Genomic DNA, 15,789 nt, shown 5'->3' with positions numbered 1-15,789 from the left:
TTTTAGCTGACGTGTCGCCTCACTGTTTTGAGCGATGCTCGTTCAGGTATATTTAGAGTGAGCCCGACGCTGACTTTCGTTGATTTCACGGCAACAGGTGTCGCTGTTAACGAGCATTTCTGAAAGTTACAAATAGTCCCTTTAAATGTTTCAGATCATTAAACAAATTTTAATATTAGACAAAGATAACCCAAGTAAACACAAAATGCAGTATTTAAATAATGATTTCATTTATTAAGGGAAGAAGCTATCCAAACCTACCTGTCCCTATGTGAAAAAGTAATTTCCCCCCCTTGTTAAATCATGAATTAACTGATCAACCACGTTTTGGAAAGCTGAGTTAAATTTCACTGTTCAATCAAGAAATCCCTTAAATAGAACCTGTCTGACAAAGTGAAGTAGGCTAAATGATCTCAAAAAGCAGCACATCATGCGGCGATCAAAAAAAATTCAAGATCAGATGAGAAACAAAGTCATTGACATCTATCAGTCTGGAAAGGGTTACAAAGCCATTTCTAAGGCTTTGGGACTCCAGCAAACCACAGTGAGAGCCATTATCCACAAATGGAGAAAGCTTGGAACAGTGGTGAACCTTCCCAGGAGTGGCCGGCCTACCAAAATTACTCCAAGCGCGCATCGATGACTCATCCAGGAGGTCACAAAAGAACCCAGAACAATATCTAAAGAACTGCAGGCCTCACTTGCCTCAATTAAGTTCAGTGTTCACGATTCAACAATAAGAGACTGGGCAAAAATGGCATCCATGGGAGAGTTCCAAGGCGAAAACCACTGCTGACCAAAAAGAACGCAAAGGCTCGTCTCACTTTTGCCAAAAAACATCTTGATGATCCCCAAGACTTTTGGGGAAATATTCTGTGGACTGATGAGACAAAAGTTGAATTTTTTGGAAGGTTTGCATCCCGTTACATCTGGCGTAAAACTAACACAGCATTTCATAAAAAAGAACATCATACCAACAGTCAAACATGGTGGTAGTGTGATGGTCTGGGGCTGCTTTGCTGCTTCAGGACCTGGAGGACTTGCCATAATTGATGGAACCATAAATTCTGCTCTCTACCAGAAAATCCTGAAGGAGAATGTCCGGCCATCAGTTCGTGACCTCGAGCTCAAGCGCACTTGGGTTATGCAGCAGGACAGTGATCCGACACACACCAGCAAGTCCACCTCTGAATGGCTTTAAAAAAACAAAATGAAGGTTTTGGAGTGGCCTAGTCAAGCCTGGACTTAAATCCAATTGAGATACTGTGGCATGACCTTAAACAGGCCGTTCATGCTCGAAAACCCTCCAGTGTGGCTGAATTAAAACAATTCTGTAAAGACGAGTGGGCCAAAATTCCTCCACAGCGATGTGAAAGACTCATTGCCAGTTATCGCAAACGCTTGATTGCAGTTATTGCAGCCAAGGGTGGCGCAACCAGTTATTAGGTTTAGGGGGCAATCACTTTTTCACATAGGGCCAGGTAGGTTTGGATATCTTTTTTCCCCTAATAAATGAAATCATTTAAAAACTGCATTTTCAGTTATCTTTGTCTAATATTAAAATTTGTTTGATGATCTGAAACATTTAAGTGTGACAAATATGCAAAAGAATAAGAAATCAGGAAGCGGGCAAATACTTTTTCACAGCACTGTATGTGTAGAAGTGCATAAAAAGAAAAAGGACTCATGACATCAAAAGAGGTTTCTTCAAATTTATTTGTTTTGTTAGAAAGCGAGCATGTTTAACGGTTGGACTTGGCAACTCTCTCCAACTCATCCTTCTTCTTGATGGCGTAAGAGTTAGATGAACCCTGAAATGAGAAGAAATTGTCAGTTTAATATACATCAATGTGCGTCAAATCAGAATGATCATGCTGTAACTGGATAAACTGTTACCTTAGCGGCATTGATCAGCTCATCAGCCAGGCACTCAGCGATGGTCTTGATGTTCCTGAAAGCAGCTTCTCTTGCTCCTGTGCACAGCAGCCAGATGGCCTACAAGACGAGAGAGAGAGAGAGAGAGAACAGGACATTAGTGACTGACGGATTAACTTTGGTGTAATACACACTGTCCGGTAGTGTAATGTATCTGAGTTGGTGATTGACTGAGCCACAACAGAGTACAGCCAATGAATAAGCAAAGATATTTTCTCTACGAGCACTCTAGCACACCAGGACAACGGGTAGTGTCCAGGCGTGACTCTAGCCTCGCTTAATGCACAAAATACAAAATTATTACAGCCAAAAGGAAAATAAAGCAGCTTTCAATTAAAAAAAGATTAAAGGAATATTTGATGGTGAAAAAATTCTAGACAAAGACTGTCTAGCGGTTTAAAAGCAGCCTGTGTTATATCTTTTACATGTATTATACTGTATATCTTCTAATGTCAGCTCTAATTCAATGAAATGTAGTTGTAGTCATCTGGCTGATGTTCACCAATTAAATTAAGTTTACTGAATTCTTCCTTCCACTTGCACTTACAATGGGCACAATTTACAGCTCATTTGCAAATTATGTGATGGCACAACACCTTTTTCAGTGTGGTCTGATGTAAAAGGATTTTCTTGAAATGCTGCATATTGAATCAAATTCAAAAGAACAAAAACTTTCACGTAAAAGAGTAATGAGTGTGGTTACCTGGTTGACTCTGCGGAGTGGCGACACATCCACAGCCTGCCTCCTGACGGTACCAGCACGACCGATACGGGTGGAGTCCTCACGGGGTCCACTGTTGATGATGGCGTTCACCAAGACCTGGAGGGGATTCTGGGGGGAAAAAAAAATTGTTAAATATTTCAATCAATGCACAACATGTGGCAACATAACATCAAGAAACCTGGCACAAAGTGACTGGGCTCTACTGTATTTTGTCTCACTCCAAACAGTGACATCTGTAATGTGCACTATGACTGAAAAATCTAAGTGAAACAGATTGTAAAAGTATAATTCAAAGTACAATAACTAGTCAGTTTTTAACTAAGTTACTTTAATGGTACCTGCGACATAATTAACAGGTCATACGTAGTTCTCTTCAAATTCAATTAACGGATACAATCCGAGTTGTCTCAAATGCAAATGTTTATTATAATCTGCTACAAAGTGTTTTTGGAGCAGGACAAACTTAACACTAGATGAAAATCAATAAATTTTATCTGCTTTTGAAGATTTCTTTTTGTGTAAATAGGCAAAAAAAAATCTCTTGTGTATTACAATTAAAGCCTGTCCCACAGGATAAGTTGGAAACTGTTAATCACAGTTTAGCCTTTACTGTAGTTTTAACAAATTGCTGCCTTCCAAATATCAGTCACACCGAACAGGAGTGACAATTGCTGTGAAAGTTAGTGGTAAACATACCTCTCCGGTCAGCAGGTGGATGATCTCGAAGGCGTGCTTGACGATGCGCACGGTCATCAGCTTCTTGCCGTTGTTGCGGCCGTGCATCATCATGGAGTTGGTCAGACGCTCCACGATGGGGCACTGGGCCTTACGGAAACGCTTGGCGGCATAACGTCCTCCAGAGTGTGGCAGGTATTTGGCGTACTTCTCTTTCACAGCAATATAATCCTGTAGAGCACAAGGGGTGATTTAAACATCATGGTTTATGGAGATTTGAACCCAGTATTGTTGGAAGTACAAGTAGGAAGAGTTAATGTGTCTGAGTTGGTGATTGACTGAGCCACGACAGACTACAGCCAATGAATAAGCAAAGACGTTTTCTCTGCGAGCACTCTAGCACACCAGGACAATAGGTGTGTCCAGGCGTGACTCTAGCCTCGCTTAATACATGACATACAAATATTTCATGACAACAGAAATGAAGGGATGTTTAATGGTGAAAAAAATCCTTCCCAAAACTGAAATTTTATAACAATTGACAAGCAGTAACTGCCTCTCGCTGCTTACCTGCAGGGAGATATCATTGATCTGGACATCGTCAGTGCTCCACTTGCCGAAGAGTTTGATCTCTGGGGACTCAGCCACAGCTGGGGCGGTCTCCCACTCAGTCACTGAGGATAAAAAAAAAAGTAAGTGGTCAATTCAAGCCAAGTGAAAATAACGCATCACACTTCAGACAGCCTTGTGTGCACCCCAGTCACCCCCCTAACATTTCAAATCATTAAGATTGAAACTCTCACATCACATCAGGTTGTCTAATCAGAATCAGAATCGTATTTATTGCCAGGTGTAAGAGGTATACACTAGGAATTTGCTTTGGTTATGTTGGTGCAAGTCAAAACGGTATAATAACAGAAGAATATATAAATGCTAGAATAAAATAAGAATAAAAAATTTAAATTCTACTAATATACAATATACGAAATAAGTATGTAATATTAATTACATTAAGAAATTGCTGTAAGTTGTCTAGTTGATATTGATCATTATCAATATATATAATACATTACCACAACCAGACCAACTTACACACCAAAAACTGACAATAACCTGATATTTTCAGGTGGGATTTCATTTCATTCTCACTGTGCAATATCATTTTCCACTTGTGCAATTTTGTTAATAGTCTGTTTATTGTCAATACTGTATATACTGCTCCTATTTCTATACTTCCTTCTCTTTAAATGGTTCATATTTTGTTTTACTTTGTTCAGCTCTTTTTTTTTTTACTGTGTTAGCTGATACATCTTGTTTTTTGCACTATCCCCTTTGCTGCTGTACACTGCAAATGTCCCAACTGTGGGACTAATAAAGGAATATATTATCTTATAAAGCGAACTGGATCCATCAGTCACATTTCATCAGCTCATCATCAGATTGGTAGCTATACTACTAATCTACACCAGTTTTCATGCTACCCTACCCGACGTTACACACACACCGTGACACAGACTGTTTTAACATGTCTCTTCAAACCCAGATCACCTGAATAAAACGTTATGATTAAATATAATGTCAGATAACAGGTGAAAGACTCATTTCCCTAGCAAGGCCCGAGTTGAAGCCTGCTAATTAACCATAAAATAGTAATATTTTAAATGTATTACCAGTGGTGGTGTTTTCTACTTAAAGAACGTACCAATAGTAAGTGAACTATGGCAACATTTAGTGGAATAAAGTACTGCTAAGTGAGATCTACGGCTGTGGCTGATCAACATGCCGCATCCCACATGTGGCTAACGAGTTAGCAACATGCTAAAGCTAACGAGCCGTTGTGATCGTCCGTTCAGCTCTTTAGCGCGAATAAAACAACATTACGGACAAAACTTGATGTTTTTTTCTTATTATTTGGACAACGGGAGTTAGTATCGCTTCTAATTATCCGAGAATGGTCTTTTTTTTAGACGTTTGAAGCGATAAAATGTGATTGTTCACTCACTTGTGTCTGCCGTCCTGTACCTCTCTCTTCTCTGAGACGGAAAAGGGCCTTCGAGCGGCGCCGTGCGCAGATATCCGGTGAGCTGGCAGGGTGACTTCCGGTGCGCAAAGCATGTAGGGAACTGTAGTCGTTTGTGTAGTTTGAGCGGAGAAGAAGATAGAAAATAGTTTATTTTAATAATTATAAAAAAATACATATTTTTCTAATTTTTATCTTTTTGTTTTTTGCATATATTCTGTCCTTTTAAAAAAATAATAATAATAATTTATTTATTAGCTAGACAGCAAGCTTACATTTCTTCTTTTGCAAAAATGTTTATTTTTTGTTTTATTTTTTCTATTTTTTTTAATTTATTCTTTATTTTTTATTATTATTATTATTATTATTATTTTGTTTTATTGTTTTATTATCTTGACAGTAATATTACATTTCTTCTTTTTCAAAAATGCAGCATACAAAAAACTAAAATAAATAAAAGAATATCAGAAATTAACTTTACAAAAGTACAATGAACTGTTTCTAAATGACGTCCAACATATCTTTTGCATTTTTCGTACTGATGTTTCTTATAGCCATATTTGCAGTTTAATTATCAACTTTCATGTGCTAGTTTTTTGTTTAATTTTTTAAGGTGGCAGGGTGTTTCCTGAACTAACTAGACAAGGACTATCCGTTGTAATAAATTAAGACAAAAAGTGATGTTCAAAACTGTCTTTTATTGAGGAATTGACAACATTTGACACATTTTCATTTGCGGACCAAATACTGTAGAAATTGTAGGACAGAGTCAAAATAGTAGTTTCTGTTTGATATTTTAAAAAATTGTCTGTAATCACACTGACTGTTTTTAAAGCAAGAAAACTGAACAGAGAGAGGAACATCCCTTAAATCCATAGAGTAGGTTATGCAGTTAGGTTAATTAACTTGTACAAGCATACATGAAACACAGGATGCAACAATATCAAAATAATACTTAAAATCTAACAACTTTAAAACTGTTAAAATCATCCCATCTTCATAATTTCCCTTCTCTTTTTATCTGGTTAAACATTGTGCAATGCATACTTTGCTCATTAAAATTCACTTCTTCTGGTTTTATCACACAATAGATATTCCCATTCCTTTTTGTTCTTTTGAGAAACATCTATCAAAGTACATAAACATCTAACAAAATGCAAACAGTTAAGAGAAACCGATCCCTTTTCCGACAAAACAGACAAACATGACGGTTGCTCAAAACGCCTGAGATATCTAAATGCGATGGGAGGTAAAGAGCGCCACGTACAATAGTCGGGTGGACAAGTAAACACTAATATAGCACTGCCACTCTCCGGCCACTCTACATCCACCCCTCCATGTCATTATTAGCACCATCACTAAAGGCGGTGCGTCGTAGCACCTCGGTATGGGACATGAAACACTGAGGCAATGAGGGGAAACTTTTAAGGCTTAATCTACTAAAGCACTGCATGATAATGATATTAAACAAGATATTCATGATGTGCAACACTAAAAGAAACAAGGAAAACATGACCCACCTCGGGTAAAAATGGAAGACTAAAAAGATATAAATTACTGCATCACAAGATGAGCAGGGCAGTGAGTCTCTACATGTAGACAGGATGGCAGAATGTCGCTCAGGCACTGTTGTGTTGTGTAGTGTTTTGAGGTATGTGTGACTAAACACACACAGACACACACTTGGATATATATACTGTATGTATGTTGGCTCGTTTTCATGCAAATTTAAGGGGCACTATTTTTGCACATAAAGAGCGGTCATGAGGGACTTTCTCAGCCTGAAAAAAAACAGTAAAATGTCTTCCGTCTTCAGCCTCTGCTACATTCATTTTTGACCCTTTAATCTGTCTCTTAAACGTCCCTATGCTTCACTGATATGCAATACTAAATTTCTGGAGTGTGCCTTTAATGTCTGATTTGCTTTACTGTTGCAGACGGTTATAACATAATAGCAGTTAAACTGTCCGAAAGTTTATGGGAGCCTTTATATTTGTTGCTTCTGACAGTTTTTTTGGTCTTGTATACTTATTTTCTGAGAAAATACCTTCGGCACACAGACAGATATGTGCTGGATTTGTCTGACAGCAACAGCACGATTTAACAGAAATAATTAAAGGAGCAGTTTTGCTAAAAAAAACTTAAACTTATTCACTTATTCCGCCTATTAGCACCTTTAAAGCGCACTAATTAACACATTATATCCTGTTTGTTTTAATCTGTTTGTGTAGTTTAATGATATTTTATTTCTTGTCCGGGACCAATACCTTCGTGGAGTCTCGCTGCTGGTTGCCTAGCAACCTCACCGTCGCGACAAGACTACGGAACTGCGTTAACTGCCAAGAAATTGTCCGTCACATAACCTCCTTTTACACATCCGTTTTTGTACAGTTTAAACAAACAACATATAACATGCTTGTCAGCGAGCCTTCTGACAGAACCAGGCTAGCTGTTTCCCTTTGTTTCCAGTCTTTATGCTAAGCTAAGCTAATCATCTGTTGGCTGTAGCTTCATATTCAGCATACAGACATGAGAGTGGTATCAATCTTCTCATCTAACTCTCTGCAAGAAGGCAAATAAATATCCCAAAATGTTAAACTATTCCTTTCACAGTAACCTAGTAGTTACTAGGATGAGCATGACAAACTAAATGTATCAACAAAAAGTACAAGGAAAAACAAATACCAAGTGATTTCTAAGAACTGTAATCCCCAAAAATTTAGATTACATCCTTAAGAGTACACTCACAGATGTTAGCGAGAATACTTTAAAGTGGTTATTGAGGCAAGATTTCAAACATAGTTGAAGTTTAGAGCTTATGAAATGGCAGGGTGTGTATCTGTGTGTGTGTGTGTGTGTGTATGTGTGTGTGTGTGCTGCAAAATAATTTTGTTCTACACCAGCCATTTCTCCATGCACGTGTCGAACACCGTCTCATTCGAGTGCCAATACACGTGTTCGACTCCGGGAACGGAACAGATGATCAGATCTCCTCGACCCGCCAGAGTCTTCAGACCGAAAACATCTCTTAAATACACCTGAAACAGGAACAAAACGAATGTGATTCAGGATGTGTTCTTCTTCTTTTTAAAGTTTCACCATTTGTACTTTTTCAAAGTAGGTATATCATCCCAAGGCAATTCATAATGGAAGAATGATGTGCTGCATGTGGATGGGAACCTCCAAACATCAGACATTAATGTGAGATGGTGGACATCAGTAAGGTCAAATCTGTGCAGTTGCAGTGGTGAAAAGTTCACCACTGCAACTTTGGTGTCTTAGATGTCCCAATGTGCTTGTGTATGACACAATAAACAATCCAAAATATTAGTAATAATCACAAAGGGCATTGAAATAATATAAAAAACAGTGTCTGATTTTCACTCACGTCTTGGTGCTGCATCTCAACGACGGTCTCGTTGTCGTCAAAAAACCCGAACTGACTATAAATCAGGAGAGAGACAGAGGGATGATAATAAAGTGTGAGCATCACATGAGAGTCATCTGAGCAGCCACAGCCATAAAAAGAAAATCTTTCGAGGCATAGTAATGTGTGAACAGAGCATAGAAATAGTGTCATATGACACCGGAAAAAAGATATCATAAAGGGAGAAAACTCATGTTGTGTATGAATCAAAGTGAACTGGAAAAAATAATCTAATCTCAACAATGTAAGTGGCTTTAAGTGCAGGAATAAAACTCAATTCAATGAATTAACTCTGGTGTTTCAAAAGTATTTTAGCATAAGGGTTAGTTTTACATAACTGTGTGCCTCCAGCGTATACGGTAGAAAGATGTTAAAGCATTTGAATGCATAAAATGACACCTCAACTTTCACTATCAAACAGTCCAAAAATGAATCCTGTGCTGATTCCTTGCAACAAAATCATGCAATGTGCAATGTGTCAAAGATAAAAATTGTTTTGTCTATAAGGAAGATTATTACATGAAATCATATGAAAATATTTTTGAGGAACTGAACAAGACAGAGGAGCAACTCACCTCGACTGCCAGGGAGTGATGACTCCGTCGTCCGGTCCTCCGACCAACACCAGCTTGTCGATTTTGAGGAAGTTCTTCTTCCACTCTGAGATCGAGAGATAAACTTTATTACACTTTATTAGGTATCGCAATCCAGTACAACATCTCTGCCATGAACTCAAAAATGAATTAAAACTGTGAGGTAAAGTATTCTTTGTAAAGTCCCCTCCATTATTTTTTTAATGTCTTATTTTACTTTATATTTTTCAGTGAAATCGTTTTTTTTAAATCAGTTTTCTTACCCCTCAGTCCGTCTCTGTGCGGCTGTAACAAGTGAATTTCCCCACTAGGGATCAATAAAGTCCTATTTTATCTTATATTATCTTAGTTCCTGTAATGGCAATTTTCATATCTGCTGTAAGAAAGTGTATCTTTAGATTATCTCAAGGCTTCACATGTTCAGCTGCGTCACCATAAGACAGTGACCTGACATTTACAGATTGCTGAGATACTTGTTATGACTTGTGATGCTCTGGTGTCTGCTGTGTGCTGACGCAATCATACACTTTCTCTCGTTCCTCTTTTTGTATTCCTTGCACTTATCTTCGTGTTATGATTTAAACTGTATAAATACTCTATACTCTTTGTACTCAGGGCTCACTTGCCACAGTCCACAACAGGTGGCTGTGCTCGTGAGTCCATCTGCAGTCCATCTGCAGATGTTTTAGTTATTAATGTATCCCTTTTTATTAAATTCACTGAAAGACAAGTTGTTGGTTTGTGTCTTGTTTTAACAGAAACTGCCACCACATTCCTCAGTTATGTTTTTTTCAAATAACGTCTGATGAATTTCAGGTAGCATACTCCCAAAATGGATTTATAGTCTCTTCTTTGAATTAAACCCCTCATTGCAATGTTGATCAACATCACACAATATTAAGTTACCATACGTTTGTTATAAACAAATATAGACAAGCGTATTACTGCCTGTTTACTGGATGTCAGAACCTACAGTATGCAATTAATGACAGGTGACAGTTGTGTTTATATTCTTGGTATCATTAACTTGTGATGAGTTTGCCTGTGTTTACTGTAGTCTCTTTGCATGTGTGCAACTTTATTTGTACCATGCGTGACTAAATAAATACTAAATGCGTATTTTAGAAAATATTTGTTCGTATTAATCAGTCTTCCTAAGAATCGGCTGATAAAACAAGCACAATGTCCTCTTCCTGCTTATTGATATTTCTTTATAGTCACAAGCTCACTCACTGTTGCGTCATCAAGATAAACAAACACCCACTGATAGTTACAGTCATTAAACTTCTGGATGAGTTTAACCCACAAGGAATGTGCTGACCTGTTGCATTTGGATTGGGTCTCTCGCTGTTGAGCAGAGCCAAATAATCACTGCTGTTCACGTACATGTCTCTGTGGTGGGGGTCTGGAGGAGGAGGACAAACAGACAGTATGTCAAAACACTTGTTTACAATCTGACAATATCACATCATTCAAATCCCTCCTCAAAACCCACCTGTTTAAACTGGCCTACTCTCTCTAGTACTCATCATCACCCATCCTATGTGTCTGTACAATTATGTCTCTGTCATGTCCTGTTGTTTTTATATTGTTTTATCTGTCTATGTTTTAATTGATTCTTGTAAGGTGTCCTTGGGTGTCCAGAAAGACGCCACTAAAAAATAAATGTATATTATTGTTTATGAAACTTTCTTAAACTAAATCTCATGTCTTTGAATCTGATAGGATTATAAGGAATATAAATTATTCTCACCGTTCCAGTAGTTGCAGATGGAGATCCTCTGACCTAATGAGGTGTAACAGAAGTGGAAGAGGTTGGACTTCACAAACTCTGGGAAGAGGTACCTCAAGTAGTCCGTGTCTGAGGAGACAAAGAGCAGGATGAAGAGCAAGCTTGAATCTCCTGTAAAAGATTTTTTGGCCACATGGTGGGCAGCAGAAAGAAGTTGAGAAGACAACATTGACACATTATCACCCTTTATTTAAGTTGATATGGCTAACTTGTTAGCAAACTGTTGCTTATTTACATCTCGAGCCCTTATAGGGCAAAATTTCATTCATTTGGAGTTGCGTCTCTGTCCTCCAGATGAATGTAAGTCCAATATTCACTCTTCTTTTAGGTCCATTTTTAGTCTCAACCAACTCCTGAGGACATACACCGATCGGTGGGCTATATTAGACAGAAAGTGAACATTTTGAACTTTGAACTTTGTGTTGAGAGCAGAAAAAAATGGGAAAGCGTAAGGATGTGAGCGACTTTGACAAGGGCCAAATTGTGATGGCTAGACGACTGGGTCAGAACATCTCCAAAACTGCAGCTCTTGTGGGATGTTCCCGGTCTGCAGTGGTCAGGACCTACCAAAAGTGGTCCAAGGACGGAAAAACGGTGAACCGGCGACAGGGTGAGGCTCATTGATGCACGTGGGGAGCGAAGGCTTCCGTGTTGTCCGATCCAATAGAAGAGCTACCGGAGCTCAAATTGATGAAAAAGTGAATGCTGGTTTCCGATAGAAAGGTGTCAGAACACACAGTGCATCGCAGTTTGTTGCGTATGGGTACCCATGCTGTCCTAATGTTATGGCTGATTGGTGTATATGTCTTTTCAACGGCTAAAAGCTCCACTGTGTTCACCAGATCAAATAGTGTACGTGAGTTTTTAGAGCTTTTCCGCTGAAAACAGCTGCCTGCTGCAGCCAAAAAAACGACACATCGAGAGCAGTGAGAACCAAAAACAGTGAAGTTGAGGTCTGAACAGCTAAACAATGAGCTGAAACTAACTATAAAGCTTTGTAGATTCAGGTGATAATTCTCTTTTGGTCCATTACTACCCCTTTCACATTGTCTTGATGTTGACATTTGACACATTGGTATTGTTACATGCTCCCCACGCCCCTTTTGATCATGCTGATCTTGTCTCATGTCTCACTCATGATCTGTGTTTCCTCTCTCCGGGTGTGGCTGCTCCGGTGATTGGGACCCAATAAAGAGGAGGAGGGGATTTGTGATCACTCTCTCTTCCCCTCCCTGGCTTGGCAGCAGCAGTAGCAGTGGTTTAGTGACCACATGTAGCTTTTTGTTTTCTTGCTCTTTATCTTTTTCTGGTGGTCTAGTTTTTGTGGTTTTGTTTCTGTTTGTCAGGGTTTAGTTTGGGAGTATGTTGTTTAGAGGTAGAGGGAAGCACCTGGTTCCGCCGGCCCTATAAGGGCTGGGCTGAGGTGGCTTCCCCTCTTTTGTTCCTTTTTGCCAGCTCACCAGTTTAGTTCGTTTTGGGGAAACTTTTTTTTTTTTTTTTTTTTTAACTTAATTCGCTTTTGTGTTAATTATGGTCATATTTCTGTTTGGTTATGTTCGACCTCCTCATCAACGGGCTTTATTCTGGGTTGTAACAGGTATTATACAAAAACATTGATTATAGGCGCTTTAAACACAATCACGTGTTCAGCCTTTGAAGTCAAACCCACCTCCATATTGCCCGCCCTGAGGCGAGGACAGAGAGATGAAAGTCTGGACGTTGTGGTCGGAGAGAGTGGAGAGGATTCCTCTGCAAACCAGCCCACCTGTGGAAAAAAAAATAACTAATTTTTTAACCCCAAACCAATGCATGCAGTTTTTAATATTCAGGGCCGCAACAATTAATCTGCTTATTTTCTTGATTAAACTTAATTTGAATGGCCAATAAAAAGGGCCTATCACAATCTCTGTAAGCCAACAAATGTCTTGTTTTGTCTGGCCTAAAGATATTAAATCAACTATCTCACAAGACAAAAAAGCAATTGCTTAAATAATGAATTGATTATCAAAATAGCTGCCAATTAATTTCCCTTCGATCAACTAATTGATTTATCTACTAGTTGTTTCAGCTCTAATCATATTAATTGCATGCACTGTACGCCATTAATTTGCAAATTCATGGTCCAGTTAGTTCGACTTTCAGTACAACATCTTTAAAAACATGTGAAATCGCAAAGAAATTAATTTAAAATCTAAGGTTCCTCACAGAAATACTTAACATCTGTGATAACAGGTCAGCAATATGAGTAATTTACTGTACATGTATGATGGGCAAAGTCATTGTTATATTTATTTCTTCCCCTGGTTTCTATTAACTGGAACATTTAGCTGCTGGCTGGGAATTTCCAACTCCTGACTGAAGCAGAAATCACAAGTCATAAATAAATCTCTTGTGAAGCCCCAGTACAGTACATACCAAGACTGTTTTATAATCTTAAACAAATACCACATTCATGTCTCTATTTCGCTGGCAGCGATGCACTCACAGACCTTGAGAGTAGCAGATGAAGTGGACCCCGTCTTCTGCGTTTTGCATTATTGGGTAAATGGCTGTCTTGAATCCCTCCACCTGCTTCCACAGGGGCTGCAGGCTGGCACTTCTGTCAAACAAGTCGATGACCGTAACATTTGTTCCTGGATGAGACTGCAGGAGAGAGAAAAATATGTTTTCACTTCATGAACAGGGTGTACTGTTTACTGGGCTTGTAGGGAGGGACTGTGTTTGAGTAATTCCTCCTCATATTGTTGCATGAGGCGTTAAACAAACAAGAAATGACACGCAAACCTCAGCATTAAAAGCAACCAACCCTCCTGTGTTATCAAATGTCCACAGGGATGTTTCAGCTACTAATTGATCAGGATGTGCTTTAAATATTGATGATTCATTAGGCTGTTTGGTAAGAAAGCAGCAGCACATGCTAACAGAGACACACAGAAGTCTGAATTTCCGCTTTCGATTTTCTTTTCCTGCAGAATTATATGCAGTCTGGTTTCAGCCATGAGCTTTCTAATACAGCGGACGTTGAAAAAGAGGAACTTAATCTTGGTTAACCTCATCAACCTTGCAGGAGTCCCCACAAAACTTCACCACATCCTCCTTTTTTCAACCAGTTACTCCCAATGCAATCTTAAACTGTGTGTCTGTTTCAAAAGGGTGTGTGTGGTTTGGAGGATTCAAGAAGGAAAAGCATGACAGGGCACATTTAACTGTGCATTTTGAGCTTGATTACTTCTGACAACTTTACTGAATAAAACCTCCTGTGCACAAACTAATTCTCACAGATTTAATGTACCAAAAAGGCCAAATTAGCTCCACAATAGCATGGCAATTTCCTTTTTTTTTTATATACTTTATTTTCTCCCTTTTTTTGAGGTTGTTTTTTCATATATGCAATTTACAGTTCGTAATTACAATAGTTTATAAACCATTTTTTTAAGTAGTTGAGCTTATAGACAAACTCATTAAGTACACTAGAGAAAACAACGTCAACATACAAAATTGAAATAAAATTAAGAAATAATAATAATAATAATAATAATAATAATAATAATAATAAAAAGAAAGAATATCATTTAAAAAAAAACACACAAAAAAACAAAAACAATAATAATACAAAAATAAGAGAGTAGTACAAATAAATTAAATAAAAATGGCAATTTCCATAAACAAATTACAGAATAATACAGTACAAACTACAGGTTAAATTAAACCAGCATAACACATTTTAAACTCTATAATAATACATTTAAATGCATTAACCTACATTATAGTACTAATCCATCACTTTCATGTTGTATTGCTGCAGGATTAATGGAGAAAAGTAGTCACATTTACATTACAAGACAATCTTCTGACTCTACCATTATGATTAAAGCTGATTAATGTGGCACAGTGTGTATATTGCATGATATAGGAGCACGTTTTGCTGATAACATGTGGTGATATAAGGCCTGCAGTATATATTGTATAAGGTCAACCCCTGAACAAAATGTACAGGTTTATACTTTGCTCCAAAATATCAACAAAACAAACCACATTGAACAAGTTTTTCTCTTTATTCTGACCACTCACCTCGTTGATGAACCGCTGTAAATGTATAAAATCCCCTGAGCTGTCGAACAGACCGTGCACTATGATCACCGGCTTGTACCCGACCACTGCAGCCCAGAAACACGCACCGAGGAGCGGATACAGCAGCCAGGTCGACCCGCTGCTGCTGCTGGTCCTCCGGCTCGAAAAAGCAGAATTCATTATAATGCAAAAAAAAAAAAATGTTTTAAATAAAAAGATGCTAAAAGGTTAACTAAATAAATTAAATAACTTAAAAAAAAAAAAATTTAAATAAAATTTTAAAAATAAAAAATATAAACTAAAATCTTGATGTTCGGCTAATGTGCTCTCATCTCCATCTCCGTTTCTCCTCAGTATCTCTTAAATAATCCTGCGTATTTTTTACTTCATAACAACTGGAACACGAACAGGTAAACAGCTGCTGAGCTTTGCTTTGGTTCCTTTTGTTTGTTCCGGTTTTAAGTTAAACGTGATGCGGACGCTGGTGACGACATTTCCGGTTTCAAGCTCGTCCAATCAGCAGCGCGGACACATGTGACGGGCCCTCTGTTA

At 38.2% G+C, this 15,789-nt stretch overlaps 2 protein-coding genes and 2 non-coding genes across 4 annotated transcripts; all 4 read right to left on the bottom strand.

Annotated features, from left to right (window-relative positions):
- Positions 1–1,698: 1,698 nt before the first annotated feature.
- Positions 1,699–5,474, bottom strand: rps5 (ribosomal protein S5). The gene is made up of 6 exons (XM_037793998.1): positions 5,337–5,474; positions 3,905–4,008; positions 3,356–3,565; positions 2,639–2,767; positions 1,897–1,995; positions 1,699–1,811 (listed from the first exon to the last, which is right to left on the bottom strand). Coding segments are annotated over exons 1-6 (612 nt in total). The 5' UTR covers positions 5,338–5,474; the 3' UTR covers positions 1,699–1,742.
- Positions 2,082–2,213, bottom strand: LOC119504044. The gene has a single exon (XR_005210490.1). It is a non-coding gene; the product is annotated as a small nucleolar RNA SNORA3/SNORA45 family (small nucleolar RNA).
- LOC119504043 lies at positions 3,649–3,779 on the bottom strand. The gene has a single exon (XR_005210489.1). It is a non-coding gene; the product is annotated as a small nucleolar RNA SNORA3/SNORA45 family (small nucleolar RNA).
- A 558-nt stretch (positions 5,475–6,032) lies between the features above and the next one.
- On the bottom strand, positions 6,033–15,713 carry ppt2b (palmitoyl-protein thioesterase 2b). The gene is made up of 8 exons (XM_037793992.1): positions 15,238–15,713; positions 13,656–13,809; positions 12,836–12,931; positions 11,128–11,235; positions 10,696–10,779; positions 9,357–9,441; positions 8,743–8,797; positions 6,033–8,392 (listed from the first exon to the last, which is right to left on the bottom strand). The coding sequence occupies exons 1-8, from the start codon at positions 15,415–15,417 to the stop codon at positions 8,249–8,251; spliced, it is 906 nt and encodes a 301-aa protein (XP_037649920.1). The 5' UTR covers positions 15,418–15,713; the 3' UTR covers positions 6,033–8,248.
- Positions 15,714–15,789: the final 76 nt, after the last annotated feature.

Source organism: Sebastes umbrosus, chromosome 15 (genome assembly GCF_015220745.1).
Source record: "Sebastes umbrosus isolate fSebUmb1 chromosome 15, fSebUmb1.pri, whole genome shotgun sequence".
Taxonomy (NCBI): Eukaryota; Metazoa; Chordata; class Actinopteri; order Perciformes; family Sebastidae; genus Sebastes; species Sebastes umbrosus.
Note: the sequence above shows the minus strand (reverse complement) of the source record. Positions and strands in the feature narration are given on the sequence as shown.